The sequence below is a fragment of the Momordica charantia genome, assembly GCF_013281855.1.
Source record: "Momordica charantia cultivar OHB3-1 chromosome 5 unlocalized genomic scaffold, Mcharantia_2.0 BLBB01000005.1, whole genome shotgun sequence".
Taxonomy (NCBI): Eukaryota; Viridiplantae; Streptophyta; class Magnoliopsida; order Cucurbitales; family Cucurbitaceae; genus Momordica; species Momordica charantia.
In genome coordinates, this window is record NW_028275163.1 from 21640677 (window position 1) to 21664450 (window position 23774).

Genomic DNA, 23774 nt, shown 5'->3' on the forward strand with positions numbered 1-23774 from the left:
TTTGGCCGAAGCTTTTGCTATTAAAGAGATTTTGGGACTTTGTCTGTTCCACATTGAGATTGATTCATTGCACCGCTTTCGATTTTGACAGATGATATTGAGGATATTTTGAAAGTGGGAATGTTTCTTTATGATGTTCAACGTTGTTGTAATCTGTCAAGTTTTATTAATTTTTGCTTTACTTTCACGAGGGTAATGACGTTGCATACCAACTAACTAGTGCAGTATTAATAGAGTGTAGCTGGAGAGTTCTTACTTCTTATGGTCTTTGTTAATTCCCTTAATTTATCTGTTCTCTGTTGCTATGAAAAGAAAGAAAGAGAAAGGAAAAACAGGAAAGGAAGAAAAAAGCATAGCCCACCTGAGTTTTAGGGGTAGGGAAAAAATAAAGAGAATACATAGAGATTTCATTAAATGAGTAAAACATAAATACAAATCATAATTGAAAAATAAAATATAATTTAAATTATATCTAATTTAAATAACATAATCTAAAATACCAATCACTAATATGAACATAGTTTAACAGTATGATGATGTTCAAATATTCATATGTAAAGTATTATATCCAAAATAAATAAATAATTTTTTTTAAGAAGAATAAATAAATAACATTAATATTGATGTGATATTACGTACAATATGTGTTAAACAAAAACTATATAATACAAAACTTGATGTTTTACAACAAATATTTAATACAAAGAACCAAAATAAATATTTATGCCAAATGAATTAAATGTGAAAGTTACTCCTTATTAACTATATCACACTTTTTACGGTAGATTTTTATAAGCAAGGATATCTTACCGAATATTTTTTTTTTCAAATACATAGGATTTACAGATGTCAATTACTGTTATACTAAGCTTCTAAGCAAGGATATCATATAATGTTATGTTTTATATTTAAAATAAATTTGACAGTAGACATTTTATATTATTACGACATTTATTCAGGAGTATTTTCAAATAATAATGATGATAACAACAATAACTCCGAGGAGGAATAATTTCTGCTTTACTATATTTACAGAGAGAGAACTGAATATGAAGATAAATTTTGTAGAGACCATTTAATAATGTGCTCATTTATTTTCTTGTTGCTTATTTTTCATTTTTATTTCTTATTAATTGTTTTTTATTTTTTTAATAAATATAAATAAAATTCCGTTTCGTAATTGCTTCTCGTATTTTTTTTATTGAAAAAGATAATAGTAAAAAAAGAGAGAGACAAAAAAATTCAGCCACAGTGGAGATTTGTCAATATTTTTACAGGTATAGTAAGATGTTAAAGAAGAAACCTTGTCAAAGCATCAGTTGCCATTTCTGCTTCACCTTTAACGGGATTTCAACTGCATTTCAGCTTCTTCCCTTCTTGAGCCGTATTGGGCTGCCCGGAAAGCACCAGTATCGGTTTTTTCTATTCCTCACAAACCTCTCCGCTGCATCTTCACGGGTATCGTCGATGCCATTAGGCGCGTCGATTGGTTGTTTATCGCGGTCATGTGAATTTTGATTCAAATGTGCATTGTCTATCATTCTGTGTTCGATGGAACTCGACGTCCCGTGGTTAACTTGAGCAGGTCCTGGGGGCGAAATTTTCTGCTCTGGAGATGCTGGAACTATTTTGTTGTGGTTTACTTCCTTGGTTAAAGAATTTGATGATCCTAGGCGCCTGCAAAACAAATGCAAAACATAATTGATTATGCAAAGTTGTCATACCATTAAGATGAATTTCCATTCTTGGGTTTTTTTTACGTTTCTGTGCTTCCTTGAGACACCGAAAGTGGAGAGTATGTTTCGATATACACTACTAATCTTACAGGCCAACTATTTGAAATAAAAAATCTTATCTTAAGTAGGTGGGAATGGAGTTTGAACTTACAACCTAAGTATAGATTTACCATTTGTCTCTTTGACCACGGGATGTTTCTTTTGCAATACTTAAAAACGTCTCTCACCTCACCATAGACCAAGATACTTAAGGAACAAACCCAAAAAGAATAATGTCAAGAAACCAAGATCATTCAGAAATCATTTGGAAGCATTCACCATGATCACATCATAAAAAAGTGAGTAGTTTAGTCAAAACTATTACCTGGAACTATGAGTAGAGCTGGTTCGAGGTGGTTCATCTGAAGCTCTCTCCGTCTCCGCGATTTCCTTCAACAAGCTAGCAGAAAGCTCGGCTTTCAGACTGACATTGCCATCTCGTGAAGTACTCAAGCTTTTTGCAGCATCCTTCTCTAAATCTGGAAACTTTTCATTGCTCAAGCAAGAACCAGCCTTTGCTTCAGTATTGAATCTACATTTCCTCATCATATTAATGACCTCATCTAAAGTTTGCAGTGCCTTTTCCACCTCTGGACTGATTATAGAGATTCTTTGACCCTTAAAATCATATTTTCCTGCAATACTTTCCCCCAAAATGTCATCTTTATCCTGATCTTCCTCTTCATCATCATGCCTACTCTCTTTGCTCTCTTCCTCCTCGATCTCCCCAAAAGCTTTCGTCACGTTAATTTCCACGGCAGGTTCGTCTGCATCGATGCCATGAACCTTCTGGTCTTCTATTGAGTTTTCCTGCCACTGTTCCTGAGAATGATGCACAGCAGTTTGATCGATACGATCACCGAGCTGTTTTTCTTCAAGCACGAGCACCTTATCTTGTTGATTCCTCCGGTAGAGAGCTTCATTTATATGAGTGTACAGTGGATCTTTCAAGGCCTTGATGAAGTCTTCATCAGATTTGAACATAGAAGCCACTACCTGCAATATTGATGACAATTGGATCTTAATTCAGAAATGAGAACCAATATAATAGAGCGATAAGAAGTTCTTGATTATATCAATTCGGAAATGTATCACAAGAGATTAATGTATAACCTTTTGATAGAGTCTGAAACCACTGCCAATGAGTTGCCGCGAGACAAAGTTAATGAGCGATGGAGGGACGAAATCTAGCTTCATATCCATGGTTGCTATTGTCCTGCAAGATTTTCGAATCTAAATCGTGAGAACACAGAATGACAAGGTCGATATATTTTCAAAACAAATTGTTTTCCGATCTCCGGTGCATGACAGCAGATGGATGATAATTCTGATTCTCAAGTACTTATACAACCCAGCATAGACTACAAACTCAGTCTGAGAAACTTCATGCCATAGTCATTTAGAAAAGAGATTCTCAAAATTTTGGCATATCAGACTAATAAATTCTTCACCACATATTAGCTATCTAATGCCATTTTAATTGAAAACTTCAATAACCTTTGATTCTTACCGGAAGTAGCTCCTGTTTTCTGTCACCTTCTGTATAGCAAAGCCTCCCACGACATCGATCCTCACCACGTCGTCTGCGTCTGGAATAGCATGCCTGGTGAATCCATGAGTAGTTATATCAATGCTGTCCAAATCAGATATCTGAAATGGAAAAACAGAAACAAATTATTTGTATTGAGATTTCAATCTAGCCCGAATAAAAATCCAACTTCCAAGTGAGAAAAAGTGCATAATCTTATTCGAATAGTTACCGAGTTCAGAAGAACTACGACAAGATCATCCTGAAAGTACTCAAACAAAAAGTAGTGCACAACGATTTCCCTGGTCGACAGAGGCCATGAAACCTTCACCCTTGCTTTCAAAAAAATTAAAAGTTCAGTATTTCAAAATAGAAATGTGACAGAAAATAAGAAAGTAAAAACATAGTAAAAAGTGCTGATTGATTTGCTAGACAAACCTTACTAATGCGATCTGTTCACCGATCTGGACTTTCTGGAGACATTTGCTGGAGAGAATTTTGAAAGACGGCAGACTAAATTGAGGCCACCTGAGGGAGAACAGTGGAAAGAGGAAACCAGTGACTAAGATTCCTACAAATGTAGTTTAATCAATTCCTTGTTAGAGTTGATTCAATACTAAAATAACTCAATGCTTTGCCTATGGCTGATGCAAGGTAAATTTCTCCATTCCGTACCGGTACGCTACAAATGATACTTTACTCAGATAGCAAACATAGTGATTTAATAAACAAGGGAAATTACAAAGACAATTGGATAGAAATTCAACCACCCAGAAGTCCATACAATGAGAAGAACCAAACAAGGTTGTCTAAACCTCAGAGTATACACCCAATCCTCAAGAATATGACTTAAAAAATATATCTACTTCTTACAAAGAAAATGTTCAAATATATTGCCAAAAAATACCATCTATCTATGTAGTTCTACATTTTCATCACCAAGGGGTGGCATAATTGGTAAAAGCTAGGAATTCCTGGCTATACACTGGGTTTGCTGGATCCTGCATTTGCTAGGGATAAGGGTGAATTAGAGTGCTGAGTCACAGCGAGATGGAGTCTCCTGGGAATAATTTTAGGGATAGTTGCACGTATAGCAATCTGGCTCAAACATAATATTGGTCCTTCAAAACATCTCAACCCCTACAAGTCTATCTGTGATGGACGTCTATCACTTCAATCACTGATAGATGTCTATCAAGTAACATTAGTGACACTTAATGATAGAAGACTATCACATTGACTGACATCTATCAAGTAGTATCAATGATAGACGTCCGCCCTACAAAATTGTCATATTTACAACTTATTCCTTGCACTATATCGAAAAACTATTTACCACCATTTCAATTTCCCATAATCTTATCCTCATTCTATTATGAACTAACATTCTATTGGAGGAAGTTTCCATGTGGATTGGAGGATGGATCACCTCAGGTGGGGTCTCCGATTCCCAGTTATCAAAATTATTGATCAGGACATGAAATAAGACACTTCAATACACAAGAAGGAGAAGATGTTTTTTTTTTTGCAAACTAATACAGGCAATCTGAAATGGATCATATTCGTGTTAGTAGACGCATATTTTTCTAAAATATACACAAGCAAAAAGAAACTGGGAGCGCCAAGACAAGAGATGATGCCCACCATCTTTTATAAAGTTCAGACTCCCAAGAAGTGCACAAACCTGCAAACAAATAAGTTGAAGTTGTGTCCATGATCATCAATCACATTGAGGTTAGAAGTGATTTAACAGATTAAAGTTCTCGGTATAAAATCAACTGTTTGCCAGTAACACTTACAGACATCAACAGGCCCATCTACAAAGCCTTCAACCAGTAATGTATGATATGGAGTGCCCTTCAGTCCTTCACGATACATAACTCGATACTCTTCGTCGTCTTGCTTCATCTGAAAATTGAAGATTTTTAAGTGATCACAAAGCCCAAGTGCTATTCTAACTTAAACATTTTCTGATATAGATGATAAAGAACCAGCCGAAACTATACAACTCATTGAAACTTCAAAACTTATGAATATTGCATTGAAACATAATTTGTCAAAGTTTTGCCGTACAGAGAAGCAACTAAGATCAATCACAATCACGTTATCCCCCAGTATAACCTCTGTGCGGAAAAAACAGAGACAGGACAGAAGAATGTTCCTCTTCCTTTTTTATTTATAATAAAAAACTGAGTTTTCAATAAGATCCAAACTAAAAGAACGGGCTCCAATCAAGCGAGATCTAATCTAAGGCATAATTACAAAAAGCTTTGGACACGGAGGCCCAAAGAGACACATGATATCTAACAAGATCTCAACCCTCCTCCCAGAAACACTCAACCCTTCTAAAAATCTTGTTATTCCTCTCAATCTACAGCCCCTATAAAACAGCTAAAAAAACACGTCCACCACAAAAAAAGGCCCATATTTCTCTTCCTCTTCCATCTTTTTCCAACTTTAACCATTGGGGATATGCGTAAAGTGATGGATGTTGGAGACTTTAGCTATACTAATTTACATGGGATTTTCTTTTCATTAGATTTCTCATCCAAATTTTCCTTTTAATTTTGTTAGATGAAATAATGGCATTTCTCATCCTCCTGAGATTAGATTTGAGAGTGGTTGGAAAGAAAATCAGTTATAGAAAGAAACAAAGAAGATGAAAATTTAGCATAACATACTTTCCATTCTGGATGCACCATCTCAGAAGCTCTGCCGCTATCATTATTATTACTGGAAGCACTCCTCAACATGTCAAGAAAATTTGATACTTCAGCAGTTCTTCTCTCTATCACATTTTCATTACATCCTTTAACACAAAAAGAAGATCAGAAGAACTTCCAGAATGGATGGCTTAACCACCATGATGAGGACATACATAAACTCAAGATATCTAAATTTCCCGACATCATCAGTTCATCACCAACCTTCAGCTTCATGTTTCAAACGACGTAGTTGATTTGTCACAAGAGCGCTAATACTCTCCTCGGTTTTCAGATCAGGAGATGCGAGTGTTTTGTCTAGCCTCTCCCGGTACTGTGTGATTTTTTTCCTTTTCTCCATCTTGCATTTAGATTAGAAAAGGAAATCGTCTACAGCCAGGAGGACTCGGGGAAAACGATGCTACAAATTTAGTTTTCAGAAGCCCTCCTGAATTTTTATAAAACAGATGGTGTTAATAGTTTCAAGAAATTGAAACAGATCGAGGAAAATGCACCATCAGTAGGAACTTCGAAACTGACACCACAAGAAAGTATTAAATCAGGGTCTCTTATTTGCTAAGATGAGTAAATCGTAACAAATAAGAGCCCACCGAAGGAATTACTCAAGCCACTTGACCAAACTCACCATCATCATAAAGCTTTAGTTACATAAGTAATTTATACCAACGAATCAATGAATGAAAGAACTCATGCAGATTGAAAGAAATCATTAACACAGCCAATACAAGAATTATGATTAATATAGAAGCTAATTTCAATGATAATAAGAGACACATCATTTTCTCCCGCGAAAAGAAAGGATTTACACAGTCTTCTCTTCAAAGATCCAAGAAAGTTTCAAGCCCAGGATAACACAAAAATCCAAAGCACAGTGGACACATCATATTTACTGTTAACCATCCAAATTATTGGTTGAAAGCTGAACCAAAAGACAAGAGTGCAAAAGGAAGAGAAAGTACCCAGATGGCAATACAGCAAGAAGACTCCAAACTCCGCACTACTGAAGCTATTTGAGGACTGACCAATCAACCCACATATATGAAACAAAATCCGAACTCCTCCAGAATGATAAGAGGATAAAAATTCCCGACAGAAAATGCAGATCTCAATATGGTATCATAGAAATCACATCGATCATCGTTGATGAGGAGACAACGCAAGCTGATATGGCGTTCGTTTTGCCCTCGGGAATCACGAACTCCAGACCCCTTGGCTCCAAATGGAATCCCCACAGCGACAACACGGGTTTCCAGAAGAAATCGAATCCAGTAAAAAAAAATGGTATAGAGAGAGAGGAATCAGATGAAATCGAAGAAGGGTAGTTTCAGTAGGCTGAGGAAACTCTTCCCTGACGGCAAAAACTAGTTAAAATTGACCATGGCAGCCATACCCGAGGTGGGGTACAAGCAAAAACAGAGTGGTGTGGAGCATATCAAGGAGATGGGTCCTCGAGAAAATGATCCTGCCGCGAGGGGGAAGTAATTAGCAGCCTCCAAAAAAGAAGAAAAGAGGAAGAGAGAGGGAAAAAGCAGTCGCAGTCGGTGATTTTGGCTTTGTAAGATACGGAGCAGACGTCATTGGGCAAATGGGAATGGAGGTCACGTCGTAAGCTTTGTTCTTACGCTGAAAATCTTTATGAATAGTCAACTCAATTCCCTCCTCCATTCAATTTCTCTCCCAAATCCCAAATCCCAAATCCCAAATCCCAATTCCCAATTCCCAATTCCCAATTCCCAGTCATTCATAGATTATCGTCTGCTGACAATGTGAAGCTTTGAAATAATACCCAATGTCACGAATCCAATGCAAATTCTGAAATTTTTATTCTTTTTTGTGAAAAACGGCAAATTGGGAAGATGGTGCTGCAAGAGTTTTATTTGTTTGTTTGTGTATAAATTTCCCCATCTAAATTTTTGGAGTCATTGTAGGAGTGGATAAAACCAAATCAAATCTATATTCCAGACAAGATACAATTTAGGCATCGTAAGAATCCTATGAACTCGGGTTTCTTCCGGAACAAATCCTAAATCAAGCGGGAAATCTTTGTTTAAAATGGAGTTTTGAGTAAATTTATTTTCTCTGATAAGGTTTGAAAATACCTTTTTTAATTATTAGATATACCTAATCCCGTGGAATTATCTGTCATATTGTCCCAACCTTCTAAAATAATTTCGCAATAGATAGGGATGGTTGAAGGGAGAGATAGGACGGTGAATAAGTTTCCTAGCAATCAATCCTTTCCGATCCCGATCCCAAAATGTTGTAATTATTATTATATTTTCAATAAAGTATTACATAACAAAATACACTTTTGATATCTGAATTTAAGGATGCGTTTCTATTTAGTCAATAATTTCAAAAGACTAACAATTTAATCTTTTAACCTTTAAAAAATGGTTCTAAAAGGTTTTTGGAGTCAAACTTCTAATATTATCGTTGCTCACATAATGTTGATGTGGAAGTTTGAGGGACTAATGACATTTACTAGTGTGCTTAGTTTAAATTACAAGAAAAACTCTAAGCATCAAAAAGATCAAAGTCATTCAATCTCGAAAAATGGGCCAAAATATCCAACCCGACAAGTTCCACCACATCCTCTCAAATATGTTTTTTCTTCTCTTTTTTTTTAATTCAAATGTCACATCATTTAAAAGTAACACGTCATCAACATTTTGATATCGTTATTCTTTTCTCTCAAACCTCCACGTCGGTATTACATGAGTGACATTACGAAATTTTAACTCCAAATAACAATAGCCAAATCTGTATTTTATCCAATAAATATATATATATATATATATATATTAAATATTCTTGAAATTTAATTAATTAGTTTATTTAAACACAAAATACTATATATTTTTTTATATGAACGTGAATCTCCTAAGGGATACATCTTTAATTATGAAAAGATAGAAAGAATTACGAAAATAGGGTAAGGAATAAGTATTTTTATATATAGCATTAGGTTTAAACTTTTAAACTTTTGTGACAGTCAAAGCAAGCAGAGCTCAGTAGTAATTGATATATATCTCTAAATAAGAGGTTGTGAGCTCGATTCTCCACTCCCACATGTTATACTAAAAAAAATTAAACGAACAACTTTTGTTATGTTTTTTTTTTTAACAAAAAATAATGACACTTTTATTTATTATAATTTAGATTTGTACAAAATATTATATTTACAACCATAAATACATATTTACATATATCATATACCTAATGAAAATTTCCTTATTTTTTCTCTTTTCTTTACCATTTACAATCTTTCGTTTTGCTCGACTCAATCAATGAAACCAAAATAAATTTATTTAAAAATATATATATATATAAGTAAACCAAGCCATTGTGGGCTCCTAATAAATTTTGCTCCATACGAATAAATGAGAAAATGACACATACCTATTTAATTTGGTGTTTGAAAGGAATATTCATTGGGTATTAATTGTAACTGAAAATGTTGAGAAAACTTGTAGTGTAGTTAGAAAATTTAGTAGCTTAGCAGTAATTGGCATATACCTCCAATCTTGAGGTTGTGAGTTCAAATCCCCTCCCGAACATATTGTACTAAAAAAAGTTATAAAATTTATATGAACATCGTTGTCTTGACGAGAAACGAACCTTAAAAAGATCGCAACAATAAACTACATAAAAACAAGTTATATCTACATCACAGATCGAAAATAATTACGAGAAAAGACTCTTGATCATTAAGAACTAAAAACAAAGGAGCACTCAGAGAAACATTAGAGATAAGAGTGCAGAGAAAATATTGAAGTTTCATTCCAACTTTCTTCTCCCAGCTCCTCCACCCTTGAGAATACTCGAGGGTTTTATAAATAGTACAAAATAAATATTTATTTTCGAATATGGCGAAAGGTTTGAATTTCTACGAGTATCCAAATTTAACTTAAACTCATGTAATGTATCAAAGTCGCACTTGTGTTGTATCGGAAAAAATTGAAAAGTTGCTACATTTTTTCAAATATACATCATGCTTGATTGAAAGGTTAATATTTAACTGTGTGAGATGATGATACATATTTTCTAATGAAAATTGGAGAATTGAATTTATAGTATTAACAATAAAACATCATAAAGAAGGTCGGGTATCCTTGACCCTCAGGAAATCCCTCCTTCTCCACTCTTTAACACCTCTTAGGTAGGGATTCACGCGATTCTAGCAGGTTTGAAAGTGATTTAAGATGGCCAAAATCGCTCATTTTATTAAAATCATTTTTCTTTCTATTGATCATATCTAGTAAATTAAAAAATTAATTTTAAGAAATCTTAAAATCACTTTAAATTAATTTTTAATTTAAAGGTATTGCTTACAATCTTAAAAAATCAATTATACTTAAATCTTTTTTTTAAAAAAATACTCATCTGCTCGTATGCTAGCAAAACATGGATTTAAACGCGTGTTCAGCAAGATCCTTCAAAAAAAAATCACCAAGTTGTTATATTTGTCATTTGCAAATATGGCAAATATTTCTGCTATCCATTCAAAATACCAAATTTAAAACTTTTTAAAATTTAAAAGCAGAGTCATTTATTATTTCATCTACTTTCAACGCAATAATATTGTCGGTCATCTATTTCCATGAGAAACCAAACTTTCTGGTAATATAATAATGATCATAATTGTCCCCATCAAATCAGGAAAAACTCACTTTCTTTTTCTATAAAGTTTCTAACTTTCACACACTATTTTTTATCGATCCGACTCAATGAATAAAACCCCAATTATCTTCTTTTAAGATTAAAGGTTTAATCTTCTGCCCTCATAGTTTATTGAACTACAAGAAAGCGGAAGTTGAGTGGGTATTTAGATCAAGCATCTTTATCAAATGGACTTTAACTAAAAGTACTTAATAGTCCACATGAGTTTAACTCAACAGTAATTGACACCTGTTTACAGCCATGAGGTCGTTAGTTCAAATTCTCCTCCGAGAGAGTAAAAAAAAAAAAAAACTAAAAGCACTTAATAATGGGTGAGTGCCAAAAAACACTTTCAACTTTCAAGGTAAGTCTGAGTCATTAACAAAGGAAAGCAAGTAACCAAAAGAGATGATGCTTTTTTCTCCATTCCAAAAACTGAAAGCTTGGCTGAATATCTTTTTGTAGTGAGTAATATATACACAAGGAATACAGGCATACCTATGATGGGGGCAAAAAATCTTCTACTTTTCCCCAAAGTGCTTTTCTTGCTGTACAGAAGTTCTCTTCTCTTCTTGTCTCCCAAACAGAATAAAGTTGTATAGGAAGTGATGGTGTAAGGGGGAGGATCAACTCCTCTTTTTTCATATATATGGGGAGAGGGGGTGGTAAAACTAACCTTCAAAACCAGTGTACAACTTGCCAGGTTATACTTCTGGAATTCTTTTGTAGAATAAAACATATGCAGCAGACGACTTTACAACATCTTCAGTAACAGGAAAAACCCGCTCATCGTCGAACTCGTACCATTTATCGCCATGCTGCATGGGAAGAATGATCAGCATCAGAATGAAATAAAAATCATATTCAATATGGATGGGGATCGGATTTCATATTGATTTCATCAATTTTGGTACCAGAGACTTGACAGGATAGTCTCTTTTTTTTTTATAAGAAACCGATCATTTCATTGAGAATAATGAAAATAGAAAACATATACATGGGCATACAAAAAACAAAAGCCCTGAAAGAGGAGTCCAACCTAAAGAAAGAGCTTCCAATTGAAAGAATAGATCCGAGCTGATAATTAAAAAAAAAAAAAAAAAAAAAAAATTGAGACAGAGCCTCATAAAGAGACATTAAATCTAATGAGATCCCAAACAGACTCCCTATCTCCCTCCACCGCTAAAGATTTTGAGGATAGTCTCCAAAATCATGGCTTGAGTCCATAGAGATCAGATTAAAGTAATAAAATGTCTAAAAAATACATTATTTTTGCATGCTTTTTAATTTTCAGATGAGAAATTGTGCATCAATCACATATTCTACTGTAATTATCAATATAAAACATAAACCCCTTTATTTCAATATATTACTACCTTAAAAGTTCTAAATTTTTTTAAATTAAAACAAAAAGAAACAAAAAGTTCTGAGTTTTAAAGTGAATGGAAAAATATTTGTATATAGCTTCTAACATATAGGAAACCACTTACAAGAACATATGCAGTATAGTGGCCTGCTCCCATTCCTCCATAGTGATTACTAACAGAATATAACATGTATCGGTTGCTGAAATGGCTATTCTTAAAAGCGATGTAATTCGAGAAATCTAGATTGTCTATCGGGAAATCAACAAATGTTTCCAACTTGTTCTTCAAAAATCGGCTATATGAAAACCTTTTGAGATGAATGACCAGAATCTCAGGCAACCTCCAGAGATCCAACTTTTTTCTAGCTTGCTGAGGCTTCTTGCATCTAGGACAATACCTACAAATTCACATGAAAAATGTTTCATCGTGTTCTTTAAGTGTCTATAAATTTATATAACTTGAAAAACTCAGTGAAGATATAGGAACAAAAGCTATGCAAGCAAAGCCAGTAATCAAAAGAACACAATTATTGCTACACCAAGAGAAATGCCACAGACCAGCTTCGAAAAGGTGGAACAAATCTTGCCAAGCAGAAAAGATAAGAAGAAAAACATATTTAAATAAAAGTTAAATTACAAGTTTAGTCCATGAACTTCAAGGTTGTATCTAATGCACCCCCGAACTTTAAGAAGTGTTTTATAAGTCCCTAAGTTTTTTATTTACTCAATTTTGCTAATAGATCCTAATAGATCAGTGAAATTTATATTTTGTACCTAATAACTCTGCGAATTTTTTTTAAGTTAGGCCAAAGATCTATTAGACACAAAATTTAAAGTTTAAGGACCTACTAGAAACAACCCAGAAAGTTCACGGATTAAACTTATAATTTACCCTAAAAGGAATAAATATGAGGGCACACACTAACCACATATCATCAGGTCCTAAAGGCTCCTCCTTCAAGAAAGCTTCAAGGCACTTATACAAATCAACAGACTCCTGGGGTCTCTTTGAAAGCAAAGGCGGTCTGAAAACATCGGGCAATGAACTCATTGGATAAGTATCATATTTTTGAAGCATCGTGTCTGACCACATAACAAGCACATCCAATCTCTGAATTGGCTCGGACATAACCAGAGGCTCATCCAATTTTATTAAGGTACCTTCAGAAGCTCCCCTCGAATGAGCCAAAAAGAATGTGAAATCAGAAGGCAAACTAAAGTTAACGATATTTCCATCATTTGAACTCTCATCAGTATCCAAGTTTGTCGGTCCTGAGGCATCATCCATCTCAAAGTTGTCATTAGCAGAAATACTATCTTCACCATCACAGTTACTCAGCATATCCTCTGCAGGCATTCGTAGCGGATCAAGAAACTTGAGAAACAGCTGGCGAATGTCAGATCCATAACAAAGGTCATGGACTCTTGCTACAAATGGGACTCCAAATGTTTTCGAGCCTGAAATTACCTTTCCTGAATTATCATGCCTGATCACCACACATAAAATTAAAGAAGAAGAGAGATGAAGAAGGGGGTTAAGCAGTTTTAAGATGTGTAAAGCTTGCAGCAGTGAAGAATATTTAAGCAATTCAAATGAAGTTTGCTTCAGGAAGAACAAAAATAGAAGGAAAAAATGACAAGTACATATAAAAATGAAAAGGAGCTTACGTTTCCAACTGCTGATGCACGTAGACAATCAACTGGGATGATTCATCGTCTTTAGGCAACCTATAAGCGACAAGTTTGTCTTCATTCCTAATCAAGGCTAGTGAATCAGATGGATCCTCCAGAATGCGAAAGATGCAATTCTTGTATACCTGCTCATTCAAATTAGTAAGATCAAGCAGATTGATGACACTGCAAAACATGAACACACAAATAACAATATTATGAAAATTCAGTTCATGTAGGTTACATGACCAATGATACATACATCAATTCAAAGAACATCAGAAAGATACCATCATCGTCCCAGGTATGACCCTATAGAATCGGTATTGATAAATATGCACAGTAAGGATCCATGACAGAAAAAAATTCAAAAGCTTTCATCTTCATAGAAGAAGCATTCTGCAAGTTAACATTAATTCAACTGGTTCTTTGTGGGATCACTATCTATTTCCTATCGTTCAAGATTCCTTCATTAAATATGCTCCAAGTTGGAAAGGATCATGAAGAATTTTTTGTGGGAGAGAATCAAGGAGTGTGGACGGTGTTATCTTGTTAGGAGGGAGGTAGAGGGTATTGGAAGGAGTTTTGGAGTATAATCTGGAGTATTTGGTTTGAGGAGATGCAGAGGGTTTGGAAGGAGTTTTGGAGTGTGGCTCACTCCCTTGAGGTGTTTTATATTAAATTTTTTTGTATCATCTGTTATCTTTGATCATTAACAATTGGAGCCTCTGTTATGGACTTGTTTTCGGTGGCCCTTTCATAGATCAAAATTTTGGTGTGTGTATGTGTGTGTATATGCTTGTGGGCTGAAAATTCGAAGAAGCTAAACCAAACTTCTCAATCCCACATGTTTTCCACCTTAGCCTCGCATGCCATCACTATATTGACAGAAAAAATAATACAAATTTGCACATACCACCTCTAATGCAACTTATACGTCAAAAAAAAAAAAAAAAAGTCGTCATATTCTGTTATAGACTAATTTATCAGCATACCTCAGCTACCAACAGGGTCTCATCCTCTCTCAAAGAACAAGCAGTACTTAGGGCATTAATAAGATCTTTCAATCTCCCTGACTTCGGCACTAATATGGTAAACGTACGAGGCATTGTAATCCCATCACATGTGAAGACCATCAGCGTCATACTACGCATTGTTGTTGAGGGAAGTGGCAAAGATAGGTACATAAATGGATCAAACGTAACTGATAACTTATTGCAGGCAGGGCACACCAATGTTGACCGGTACTGACCCTACAATTATAAGATGAAAAAAAAAATCCAGTTGAGCAAAGGGTAGATAGATGAGAAACACTTGTTCAAATCACTAGACTAAAAGAAGTGATGACTTGTTTAAGAGACTTAAAGAAGTATTAACATCGACCATTGAGACAATCAAGTTGCAGGGCAGCAAAGGTCCCAACAAGATAATTGAATGCAACAAGACCTTGGTTGCAAGTAAATTTGAAGCGGAAAATCTAAGATGACGGAATTGAATGAGAAAGAGCTTGGACAAGAATCTCATAAAAATATTTGGCAAAGCCAAAAAGCTCACCTGGCACAAGTCAACTATAATAGAATCATTACGAGCAAGGTGATTCTGCCAATATTCTTCAGCCACTTCTTCGTCTTGGCGACCCTCTGCATCCTTAGCTTCAAAATAAGGCTTGCATTTAACACGATTTAAATCTTCATGCAAGCCATCCAACAAAAAAGCAAGAAATTCCTGCACATTATATATTTTTAGCATGTGTTTATGACACAGACTAAAAGAAGAGGAATATCGACAGTACAAATATGGAAACTAACTTGACTAACCTGGGAATCATGCTGATTATAACCACTGAATTGGGGAGCAAAATTAGCAAGTTTGAGTTTAAACATTCTTGGAGGCACAGACTTCGAGCCAGGGGCCCATAGTTTCCTGAGCAAGTCTCCAAATGCTAAAGCAAGCTCTCCCTACATAAGACATAACAAATTGATTAAAAAGGAGAAAATGATTGAAAAGGAAGTCTCAAAAGACCTATAGGGCCAGTATACATAAAAACTTACTTTCATCCCCAAAGGATTTTCATAATTTATCTCCTTTTGGTAATATCCAAGGAAATAATCAACAAGCTTTGGAGTATGCACCAAGCACTGAACAGCACTGTTCATGAAGCAAGTATTCCCAAGATTCTGTAATCCTGTCAAACCCATAGAACTGGCTACCCTGAAACTGTTTCCACTTGCCAAAGGGTTGGATTCAGTCAAATGAGATTTCACTTTATCTGTAATCCCATTTATGATCATGGGGGACTCTTCAGTCTTCAACTGTTCTTCAGTCAGCTTAGCATCCTTTTCATATCGACCCATCATGTTGTCCAAAACTTCATGAACTTGCAACTCAAGAAGGACCTGTTAGATAAGCAAAAGGACGTTGGGTTTGCATTATGCATATAAAAACCAAACAATGTCTCGTGGAGAATTTTACCAAAATTTATTAATTAAACATTATAAAGTTCCTAAACAGGATTTCAAGAAACATTTACATCGACAAGGGAACTAGATAGTGCTGTAGGAATGAATGATTCACAAGAAGGAATGAATATCAGATGGCATTCAGTTGAAGCAACACTATCCTTGATCAGTGGAAAAAATATCCATTTGCATTTTTTTTTCTTTTTGTAAGAAATAATTGTATTGATGATATGAAATTACAATAGGGGAGGAAAACCAAGCTCCCACCAAGGATGTTACCAAAAAAACTTCTCCACTGGAGAATTCATACTCAAAAGGAGAGAGAATCGAGGAAGCTTCCCAAGGGTCCTTCCCTCTGTGACTAGCTAATAACCCTCTTGCTCCTCTCAAGCCAAATGAAACGTAAAAAAAAAAAAGAAAAAAAGAAAAAGGCTAATAGAATGGAGCCAACAGGTTCCTCTATCATTCTTGAAGAGGTGGCCCACTAATGTGTTGGAGAGATGATTGTTTAGTTCCATGAGGAGCACCACCCCAATTGAGGGTGGAGACTGGAGAGGATAAATGCCTAAAAAATTTCAAGGAAAGGAACAATTGAGGAAAATGTGACTTTGTGTTTCTGAATCCTTATTGCAAAGGGAGACACCATCCTGGGGAGATGGATAAGCAAGGAAGCCACTTCTGCATCTGCATAAGTGTATAGACTTCAGTGACTAAGCCAAAGCAAAAACTTGACCTTTCTCAAGACTAATTCTCCAAGATTTGCATCACTGAATAGCTCTCTTCAGGAAGTGTCATCGAATCAATCACTCTCTTTAAACTTTTCCAAGGCTACAAGTCCATCAATACCTTTATAATCTAGTATCCCAAAATATCTTCATTGCACAAACTTCAAGTCTTGCTTTGGAGGCAACAGGAGTTTTTTCAGTTTGACCCCTTTACAATGATCTTATTCAGCACAAGGATTCAGCAGCATCTCCTCTTTATCAATGCATATGGCAGGACAAATACCCAAAAAATATCAAATTCTTCCCTTGGCAGCTTAACCATGGAAGCATCAATACCCATGTAAAGTCCAAAAGCAGTGCCCGAACATCTTTCATCTCCTGCCGATTTTTGTACAATTACTAGAGTGAAGTAGCGGCCTTTAGTTCTCCCTAACAACCTGAAATCCTTAATTAAGATGATTTTGAGTGGCCACCCATTCAAAATGGAAAAGAAGTGCTTATGGCTCCATTCTTTTGGTTGACTTGGCTACAAAGGAACGATCATATTTTCAACAACTCATCCACATCTTTCGATAGACACATAGATTCTATTTTACTGTTGGTTCCTTCTTGGATTAAATGCTCTCCCATTCTCTAACTATAGTCTCAATTATTTAAGAATACTTGGTTCTTTGATAGAATTCCTTGTATATGGTTTCCTTTGATGTAATATTTCATACCACCAATGAAATATTTGCTTCCTATGAAAAATTGGAAGCCCTCCTCTCCCTCCGAACAGGGGTCCACCATGCAAGATCATTTGACATAAAAGGCTGGTTATGTAACCATAAAATCTCAAATCTAAAGCACGTAAAGTGAAGAATAAAGGCAAAATAAAAGGATAAAAGTGCAATGCTGTTTAAGTAAAGGCTTCACAAGTTCTAACAATTTATTTGCATCCTACATAATAAATAATATACTTTACGTTTCCTATAATACACGAATATTACTTAATTCAATCGATATCCATCTTGGATTAAACAAATATCTTTGACTAATTGGAATGAAAACAATGAAACTAAATCAAGAACAAAACAAATCTATATATGCATAATCCACATCCAGAAACTTCCCTTCTTGACTCTCACTTAGTAGCAAGGTTTGGTATGACATTTGGCAATGAACTCAACAGAACATTGAAAAATCTATTTAGCTCCTATTGCTCGAATAAAGATATACTTGCCTCTTTGACTCGTTGAACAGGAGAATCATCGAGCAAATTGTTCATATTATTTGTGAAAAGTTGATTTGTTTGCCCTGAGAAGTCCCAAATGTGAAACTGCCAATTAGATTAACAGGGTAAATAAATATTAGTACCAGGGTATAAAAGGAAGTTTAAAACGAAACTTGCACTATTACTTGAAAGGTAACTTACCAGTTCAGAGTTAGAATTAAAAATAATGGAAGCCCTCTTATAAAAGTCAGCTACGTTATCCTGAAAATGCAGTCTTCTATCAGATGCATGATTTACAGATCAGAAAGAGAGAGAAAAAAAAGGAATTAGAAATTGAACGCTTTTACTTTTTTGTTAATAAGGAGAGGAAGGACTGCATAAGAAAACTGGAATCTACTCAACAAAGAATCGCACAAGATTCCAGTTACAGAATCTAAGAGCTAATAAATTAAATTAAATTTTGTACATTTTGAATTCCATACCCAAAAAGAAGCCAATGTTTCATTCAGTCTCAAACTTTATAGATGGGTTTGATTAGAAAGGAATGCATTTTGGCAAGGACAAATTTTAAGGTAACTAAACTCTCGAAAGAATTTGCTTGATACTCAACAGATATCTTCACTTGGCTCCACCATTTTGCTTTCTTTTGCAAAGTATGGTTAGAGAGGAAAGTAGAATTAAGAATTTACCTGCATGCTCAATGGATATCTTTACTTGGCTCCACCATTTTGCTTTCTTTTGGAATGTATGGTTGTAGAAGAATAGTAGAATTTTCTAATAGAGTCCTCTGTACTAATCAAATTGATGGGGCTTTATCACCGATTCTTTCTGGTGTTATTTATCAAGGAAATTAGTAACTATTCCTTTGCCTCCATATTTATTGGCTAGATCCTTTTTCTAACCTCCATATTTTCTAGCAAGTGTTCCTTCTCTAACAAAGATTCCATTCCAAATATTTAACACACTGAATCTGTTCCTTTACAGCTTAGAAGATAAAAGATTTCAATCAGAGTTTAAGTAGGTCCATTATCTTTTTTTTTTTTTACTTTTTTTTTCTTAAAAGAAACTAAGTAGGTCCATTTTCAATATTAGTAATTAGTGTTAGAGGCTAGATAGAGAAATCACCTTTCGGTTTATCTTCACAGTTAACAAATTTGTCTCCCATGATACAAAAATCCTAATTTGCAAAGAAAAAACATCCTGTAACGTATCTTCAGCTTTGAAGAGTCGGCCGGCAAAATTTGATGTTGCATTGTAGTCATTATGCCTATAAAATAAACAAGACGCGTCAATACAATACAGAGAACAGAAAATACCAGCTACCAGCCACATTCAATACGAATGTAATGTCCCACTATCATAAACACTCCTCCAAATAAAAGACAGAAAAATCACTATATGAACACCCCTATTTTGGCATGACCTATTTTTGGTGGTTGTATTCTAAGGTTGTTTCTGCGAAAATTTTCCACTCAAGAAAAAATCACGATTACTAAAGAAACAGAAGTTATATATATGAAATCTAGAAACACATCTCTTCACTTCATTATTTGTTTAGTTTGAGATGAAGAACTATTGACATCAAAACTATATCTTTTTACTGTACTCACTTTTATTACTCATACTAGATTCACTATTATATATATTTTTTACGCAAGTCAAGGAGTTCTACTCCTTTTATCTGTTTTTGTCTCATTCCTACCTTTGGGTCGTCACCTCATTCTCGTTTGACTTTCACCGGTTCTTATTTAATAGGGAAACGGCTGACGTGGTGGACCTTATATCCTTGTTAGGGGATGTTGTGCAGGGGGAGAGATCGTTGTGTTTGGGTTCTTGAACCATTTAGGGGGTTTTCCTACTGCTCTTTTACCGTATTTTGGGTGATCCTTCCCCATTTGGTTGTCTTTCGTTCTCCTCATTGTGAAATGTCAAAATTCTAAAGAAGGTCAAATTCTTTGATTGGCAAGTTTTACTTGGGATGGTGAACACCCTAGATCACATGGCAAGGCATTCCTCTTTTATGGTGAGACTGTAGTGGTGTTGTCTCTGCAGGAACGTGGCTGAGAATTTGGATCACATCTTGTGGGGTTCGATTTGCTAGCTTTTTTTGGGACTGCTTTTTCTAGATGTTTGGTGTGTGCTTGGCCAAGAGTAGATATTGCATGTCTTGGAGGAAGTCCTCTTGTTTCCTCCATTCTGGAATGAGGGCCGAATTTTATGACACATTGGGTTCTTTGCAGTTTATTGGGGCCTTGGGTTAGAGAGGAATAATAAAATTTTTAGGGATGGGGAGAGATCTTGGGAGAAGGTGTGGTCTTTGGCTAGGTTTAATGTCTCCACTTGGGTGTCGGTTTCTAAGGACTTTTGTAATTGTCCGTTAGATCACATTATTTTTTATTGGAGCCCTTTTTTGTATAGCTAGTTCGGGGGCTCCCCAAATCGTGGGCTATTTTGGGCTGGTTTTTTGTAACCCTTGGCACGTTCTTTTGTTCTCTTTCATTCTTTTCTCGATGAAAGCTTGTTTTTTCATTAAAAAATAATCATAATAATAATAAAAAAAAATTATAGAATTTCTTATCGCAGACAAATGCTAAATATAATTTTTCACCTTTTTAAGGAAACCTTTCACTCCAATATACAATACCGAGGGGCAAGACAAGGGATCTCCCCCTCCCACACTATCATGGGGTTCCAAAATGCAGAAGACCACTACGTTTGATTGTTTTTTCAACAGAAATGCAGCAAATTATGAATGCAAAATACAGAACTAGGGAGAAGACAAGGGAGGTCCTCTCCCACACTGTCAAAGGTCCCAAGGAAGGTGCAAAAGAAGACCACTAAGAGCTTAGATTAAAGCACCCCAATTGGCACCAATTACTAAAAGAGGATAACTAAAATAATAATACTAATAATAATAAATGTCTACAAAGATCCTTCTTAAACATTTTCTTCCTTTTCATATTATCAACAAAAAGTTTGTTCCTTGTTCACAGAAGAAAAATAATACTTTTCTTGTTCACAAAAGAAAAATAATAAATGTCTATAAAGAGAGCTCCTTTTTAACGCGAAACCATTCGCTCTTTCCCAAAAGATGTCTGTCATTATCAACAAACAAATCCTGAAAAGTTCTATTCATTTCTGGCAAAAGTTTACTTTCTGTAATCCCTTGGCCTGAGGGGATATCTCATCTCCCCATTTTGTACTGCCTCTTTTGATAATGAAAATGTTGTTCCTTAAAAAAAAATTAAAAAAAAAATAAAAAATCTGGCGAAAGTTCACAAGAAGAGCTTTTTCTTTTTCTTTATATCAAGGGTTTTTGGTATTAAGCTCACTAAAAAGTTCAAACTTGAAACCTCTAAGCCAGTATGACCAAGAGACCCCAAGCCCTTGCCAACTGGGCTGCCCACTGGGGCTCACAAAGAAGAGCTTCTATAGTGTTGCTCCACAGGAAGTTCTTCCCTTTGAAGGGTACCTACCATAAGACTCGATCAAGAGTTTCTTTGATCATTCTATGAAGGCAGCATCAGCTATCAAAGATTTTTAGCAACATATGTCACCATTTGAGAATAAACTACCAGTTAAAGAAGATATGATAAGACTGTTCCATTCTCTTATTTGCACAAGATGCATGCGCTAACTAGAAGATATCTGGGTATTAGAATGACACTCAGCAGACCTTCATTGGTATTCATTCCCTCCCAGCAAAGAGACCACATGTAGAAGTTGACCTTTTTTATATATAATCAAGCTTTCATTGAATAAATGAAAGAATACAAAAAGGAAACAAAACCAGGCATACAAAAATTTGCCCACCACAAGCCTAAAGAAAATGGCTCCAATGTAGAATTTGAGCTTATTGGGAATTTTGGAGCTTCTGGTTTCCATATTCGTTTAGAAAACTGGATGGGAAAGATGGTATTTTTTGGAATGGGGTGATTAAAAACCGTGTTGGTAGATAATAACATGGAAGCCTACAGCATCCAGAACCACTTATTTTTCTCCTTTCTGATGACTAATTAATCAGGAATATAGAGGAACGTATATTACAAAGTTTATGCATCATTTAGGTTTCTTCTAGAATTGAAGACTCAAGTGTTCCTATCTTGACAGCACATATAATTCGCTTTAATTTTCTAATTTATAGCCAAAGTGTAGAGTCTTGGACACAAACTTTGAATCTTCAAGCTGCTAAATTTCCAAAACCGAGCAATGCTCCTCCTTCCCATATTTTCTAGACAGCTTTCTCCTCCTTCAGGAATCAACATCACGACATAGCTGAAAAGGCTGTATCTTTTAGTAAAATCTTCACGTTTAGTACAATATATTGAAGAAGAAGATAGCTAATAATATATTGACCATTCTATATTATTACTTGGGGGACTTGAGACATGAAATCGCCAGTACAAAACCTCTCGTAAGTTTTGACCATAAAACGACCCCATCTCCAGAGGCTACAATGAAGGGGCAGTGGTTATAAGTAAGTAGCAAAAGAATCATGCCTCACCGCTTTAGGGCCTGCAACCACATGGCTTCCCCTATCAAGGCAAATTCACGACCAGAAAACCCCTCTTCTGCACCATCATCTTTTATTGAAACTTCTTCTTTCTTCAGCTCCAACAGAATTCCAGAATCATCATTCTCGTCTGATGACACACTGTATAAAACACCTCCTACTTGATCACTGTCATTATGAGCTTCCCGCCACCACCTGAAATCCAATGCAAACGCAAATGTAAGCTACGATAGAGGGGAGAACTGTCTCACTCAACCAGCACCAATTTACATAATCATAACCCAAAAGAACCACTTAGTTCCCAGTGATCAAACTACAAGGATAAGCAACATGCAGAAGTCTCCAATCCCAACTCCTTGATCAAAAACACCCCCGCCCCTCAATCAATCGCCTCAATCAGAAAACAACCCAAAATCAATTAAATCACAAAAATCCCAAATCCATTTTCAGTACCCACCAAGTAAAAACAATAAAAAGAGGAGCAGGGGCAGGACAAGGAATAGAATACCTGTAGGGAACGAAGTAGACCTTGTCTCGCTCATTGTCGTCATGGTCATAGTCGTTAAGCAGGCGGGGGCGCTGGGGGGGTCTGGAGCGGGAAGCGACGTCGAGGTCCCAGAAGTCGTCGTCATTGGGGAAGAGATCGTCCATGGCGAAAAGGGCTAGGGTTTTGGAGGCGAGGGACTTGCAGAGATGGAGAGTGGAGGAGAGAGAGAGGCGAGCGAGGTTAAAGAAGAGGAGCGAGAGAGAGAAACGGGTAGTGTCGGAGAATCGGGTCATATAGCAGGAGAGCAGAGCAGTAGCTCGCCAAATCACAGTAAATGGCGTTGATTCGCCATGGAAGCTGCGTTTATTGGTGCAAAAGCAGAACCAAAACGCCCAAATCTCTCTCTCTTCTGCGTGTGGTTTATATGCATTTCAGGAAACTACGGCTTTTACTTGGTGAGATTGTTATACCTTCACATTCTCTTTTTTCATTCATAAATTATACTACGTGCTGTCTCGTAAATTTATATGGTTGAATTATGCTCTATTTAACTTTGTAATTCTTTAGTTGTATCTAATAAATCGTTTAATTTAATTTATGTATTTTATTGAGTTTAAGAATGCAAGAGTGTGTTCTTTTTTTAGTACAACAT

At 35.6% G+C, this 23774-nt stretch overlaps 2 protein-coding genes across 3 annotated transcripts; both read right to left on the reverse strand.

The window, feature by feature from the left end:
- Window positions 1-1172: 1172 nt before the first annotated feature.
- LOC111019346 (polyketide cyclase/dehydrase/lipid transport superfamily protein) lies at window positions 1173-7705 on the reverse strand. Of its 2 annotated transcripts, XM_022295715.2 has the most exons (11): window positions 6986-7705; window positions 6231-6453; window positions 5985-6112; window positions 5103-5211; window positions 4948-4987; window positions 3742-3831; window positions 3536-3635; window positions 3286-3425; window positions 2889-2991; window positions 2101-2771; window positions 1173-1677 (listed from the first exon to the last, which is right to left on the reverse strand). In XM_022295715.2, the coding sequence occupies exons 2-11, from the start codon at window positions 6364-6366 to the stop codon at window positions 1362-1364; spliced, it is 1833 nt and encodes a 610-aa protein (XP_022151407.1). In that variant the 5' UTR covers window positions 6367-6453; window positions 6986-7705; the 3' UTR covers window positions 1173-1361. The 2 variants fall into 2 exon arrangements, with proteins under 2 accessions (XP_022151407.1, XP_022151408.1); XM_022295716.2 differs by lacking the exons at window positions 6231-6453; window positions 6986-7705 and having other exon boundaries at window positions 3742-3874.
- Window positions 7706-11084: 3379 nt separating this feature from the next.
- LOC111019329 (ubiquitin carboxyl-terminal hydrolase 8) lies at window positions 11085-23535 on the reverse strand. The gene is made up of 13 exons (XM_022295683.2): window positions 23144-23535; window positions 22627-22830; window positions 19248-19389; window positions 18324-18383; window positions 18132-18227; window positions 15777-16121; window positions 15543-15683; window positions 15280-15450; window positions 14721-14978; window positions 13723-13871; window positions 12981-13541; window positions 12179-12452; window positions 11085-11506 (listed from the first exon to the last, which is right to left on the reverse strand). The coding sequence occupies exons 1-13, from the start codon at window positions 23413-23415 to the stop codon at window positions 11393-11395; spliced, it is 2787 nt and encodes a 928-aa protein (XP_022151375.1). The 5' UTR covers window positions 23416-23535; the 3' UTR covers window positions 11085-11392.
- Between the last annotated feature and the right edge of the window lie 239 nt (window positions 23536-23774).

Bases quoted from the DNA above. Each gene is read 5' to 3' on its own strand.
- LOC111019346 (XM_022295715.2), bottom strand. From the start codon at position 6,366: ATGGAGAAAAGGAAAAAAATCACACAGTACCGGGAGAGGCTAGACAAA. The intron at 5,212-5,984 runs GTATGTTATGCT...TTCAATTTTCAG, and splicing joins TGGTGCATCCAGAATGGAAA to ATGAAGCAAGACGACGAAGA. The intron at 1,678-2,100 runs GTAATAGTTTTG...TTTGTTTTGCAG, and splicing joins AGCTCTACTCATAGTTCCAG to GCGCCTAGGATCATCAAATT.
- LOC111019329 (XM_022295683.2), bottom strand. From the start codon at position 23,415: ATGACCCGATTCTCCGACACTACCCGTTTCTCTCTCTCGCTCCTCTTC. The intron at 18,228-18,323 runs GTAAGTTACCTT...TCTAATTGGCAG, and splicing joins TTAATTCTAACTCTGAACTG to TTTCACATTTGGGACTTCTC. The intron at 16,122-18,131 runs GCAAGTATATCT...CTTATCTAACAG, and splicing joins CTGTTCAACGAGTCAAAGAG to GTCCTTCTTGAGTTGCAAGT.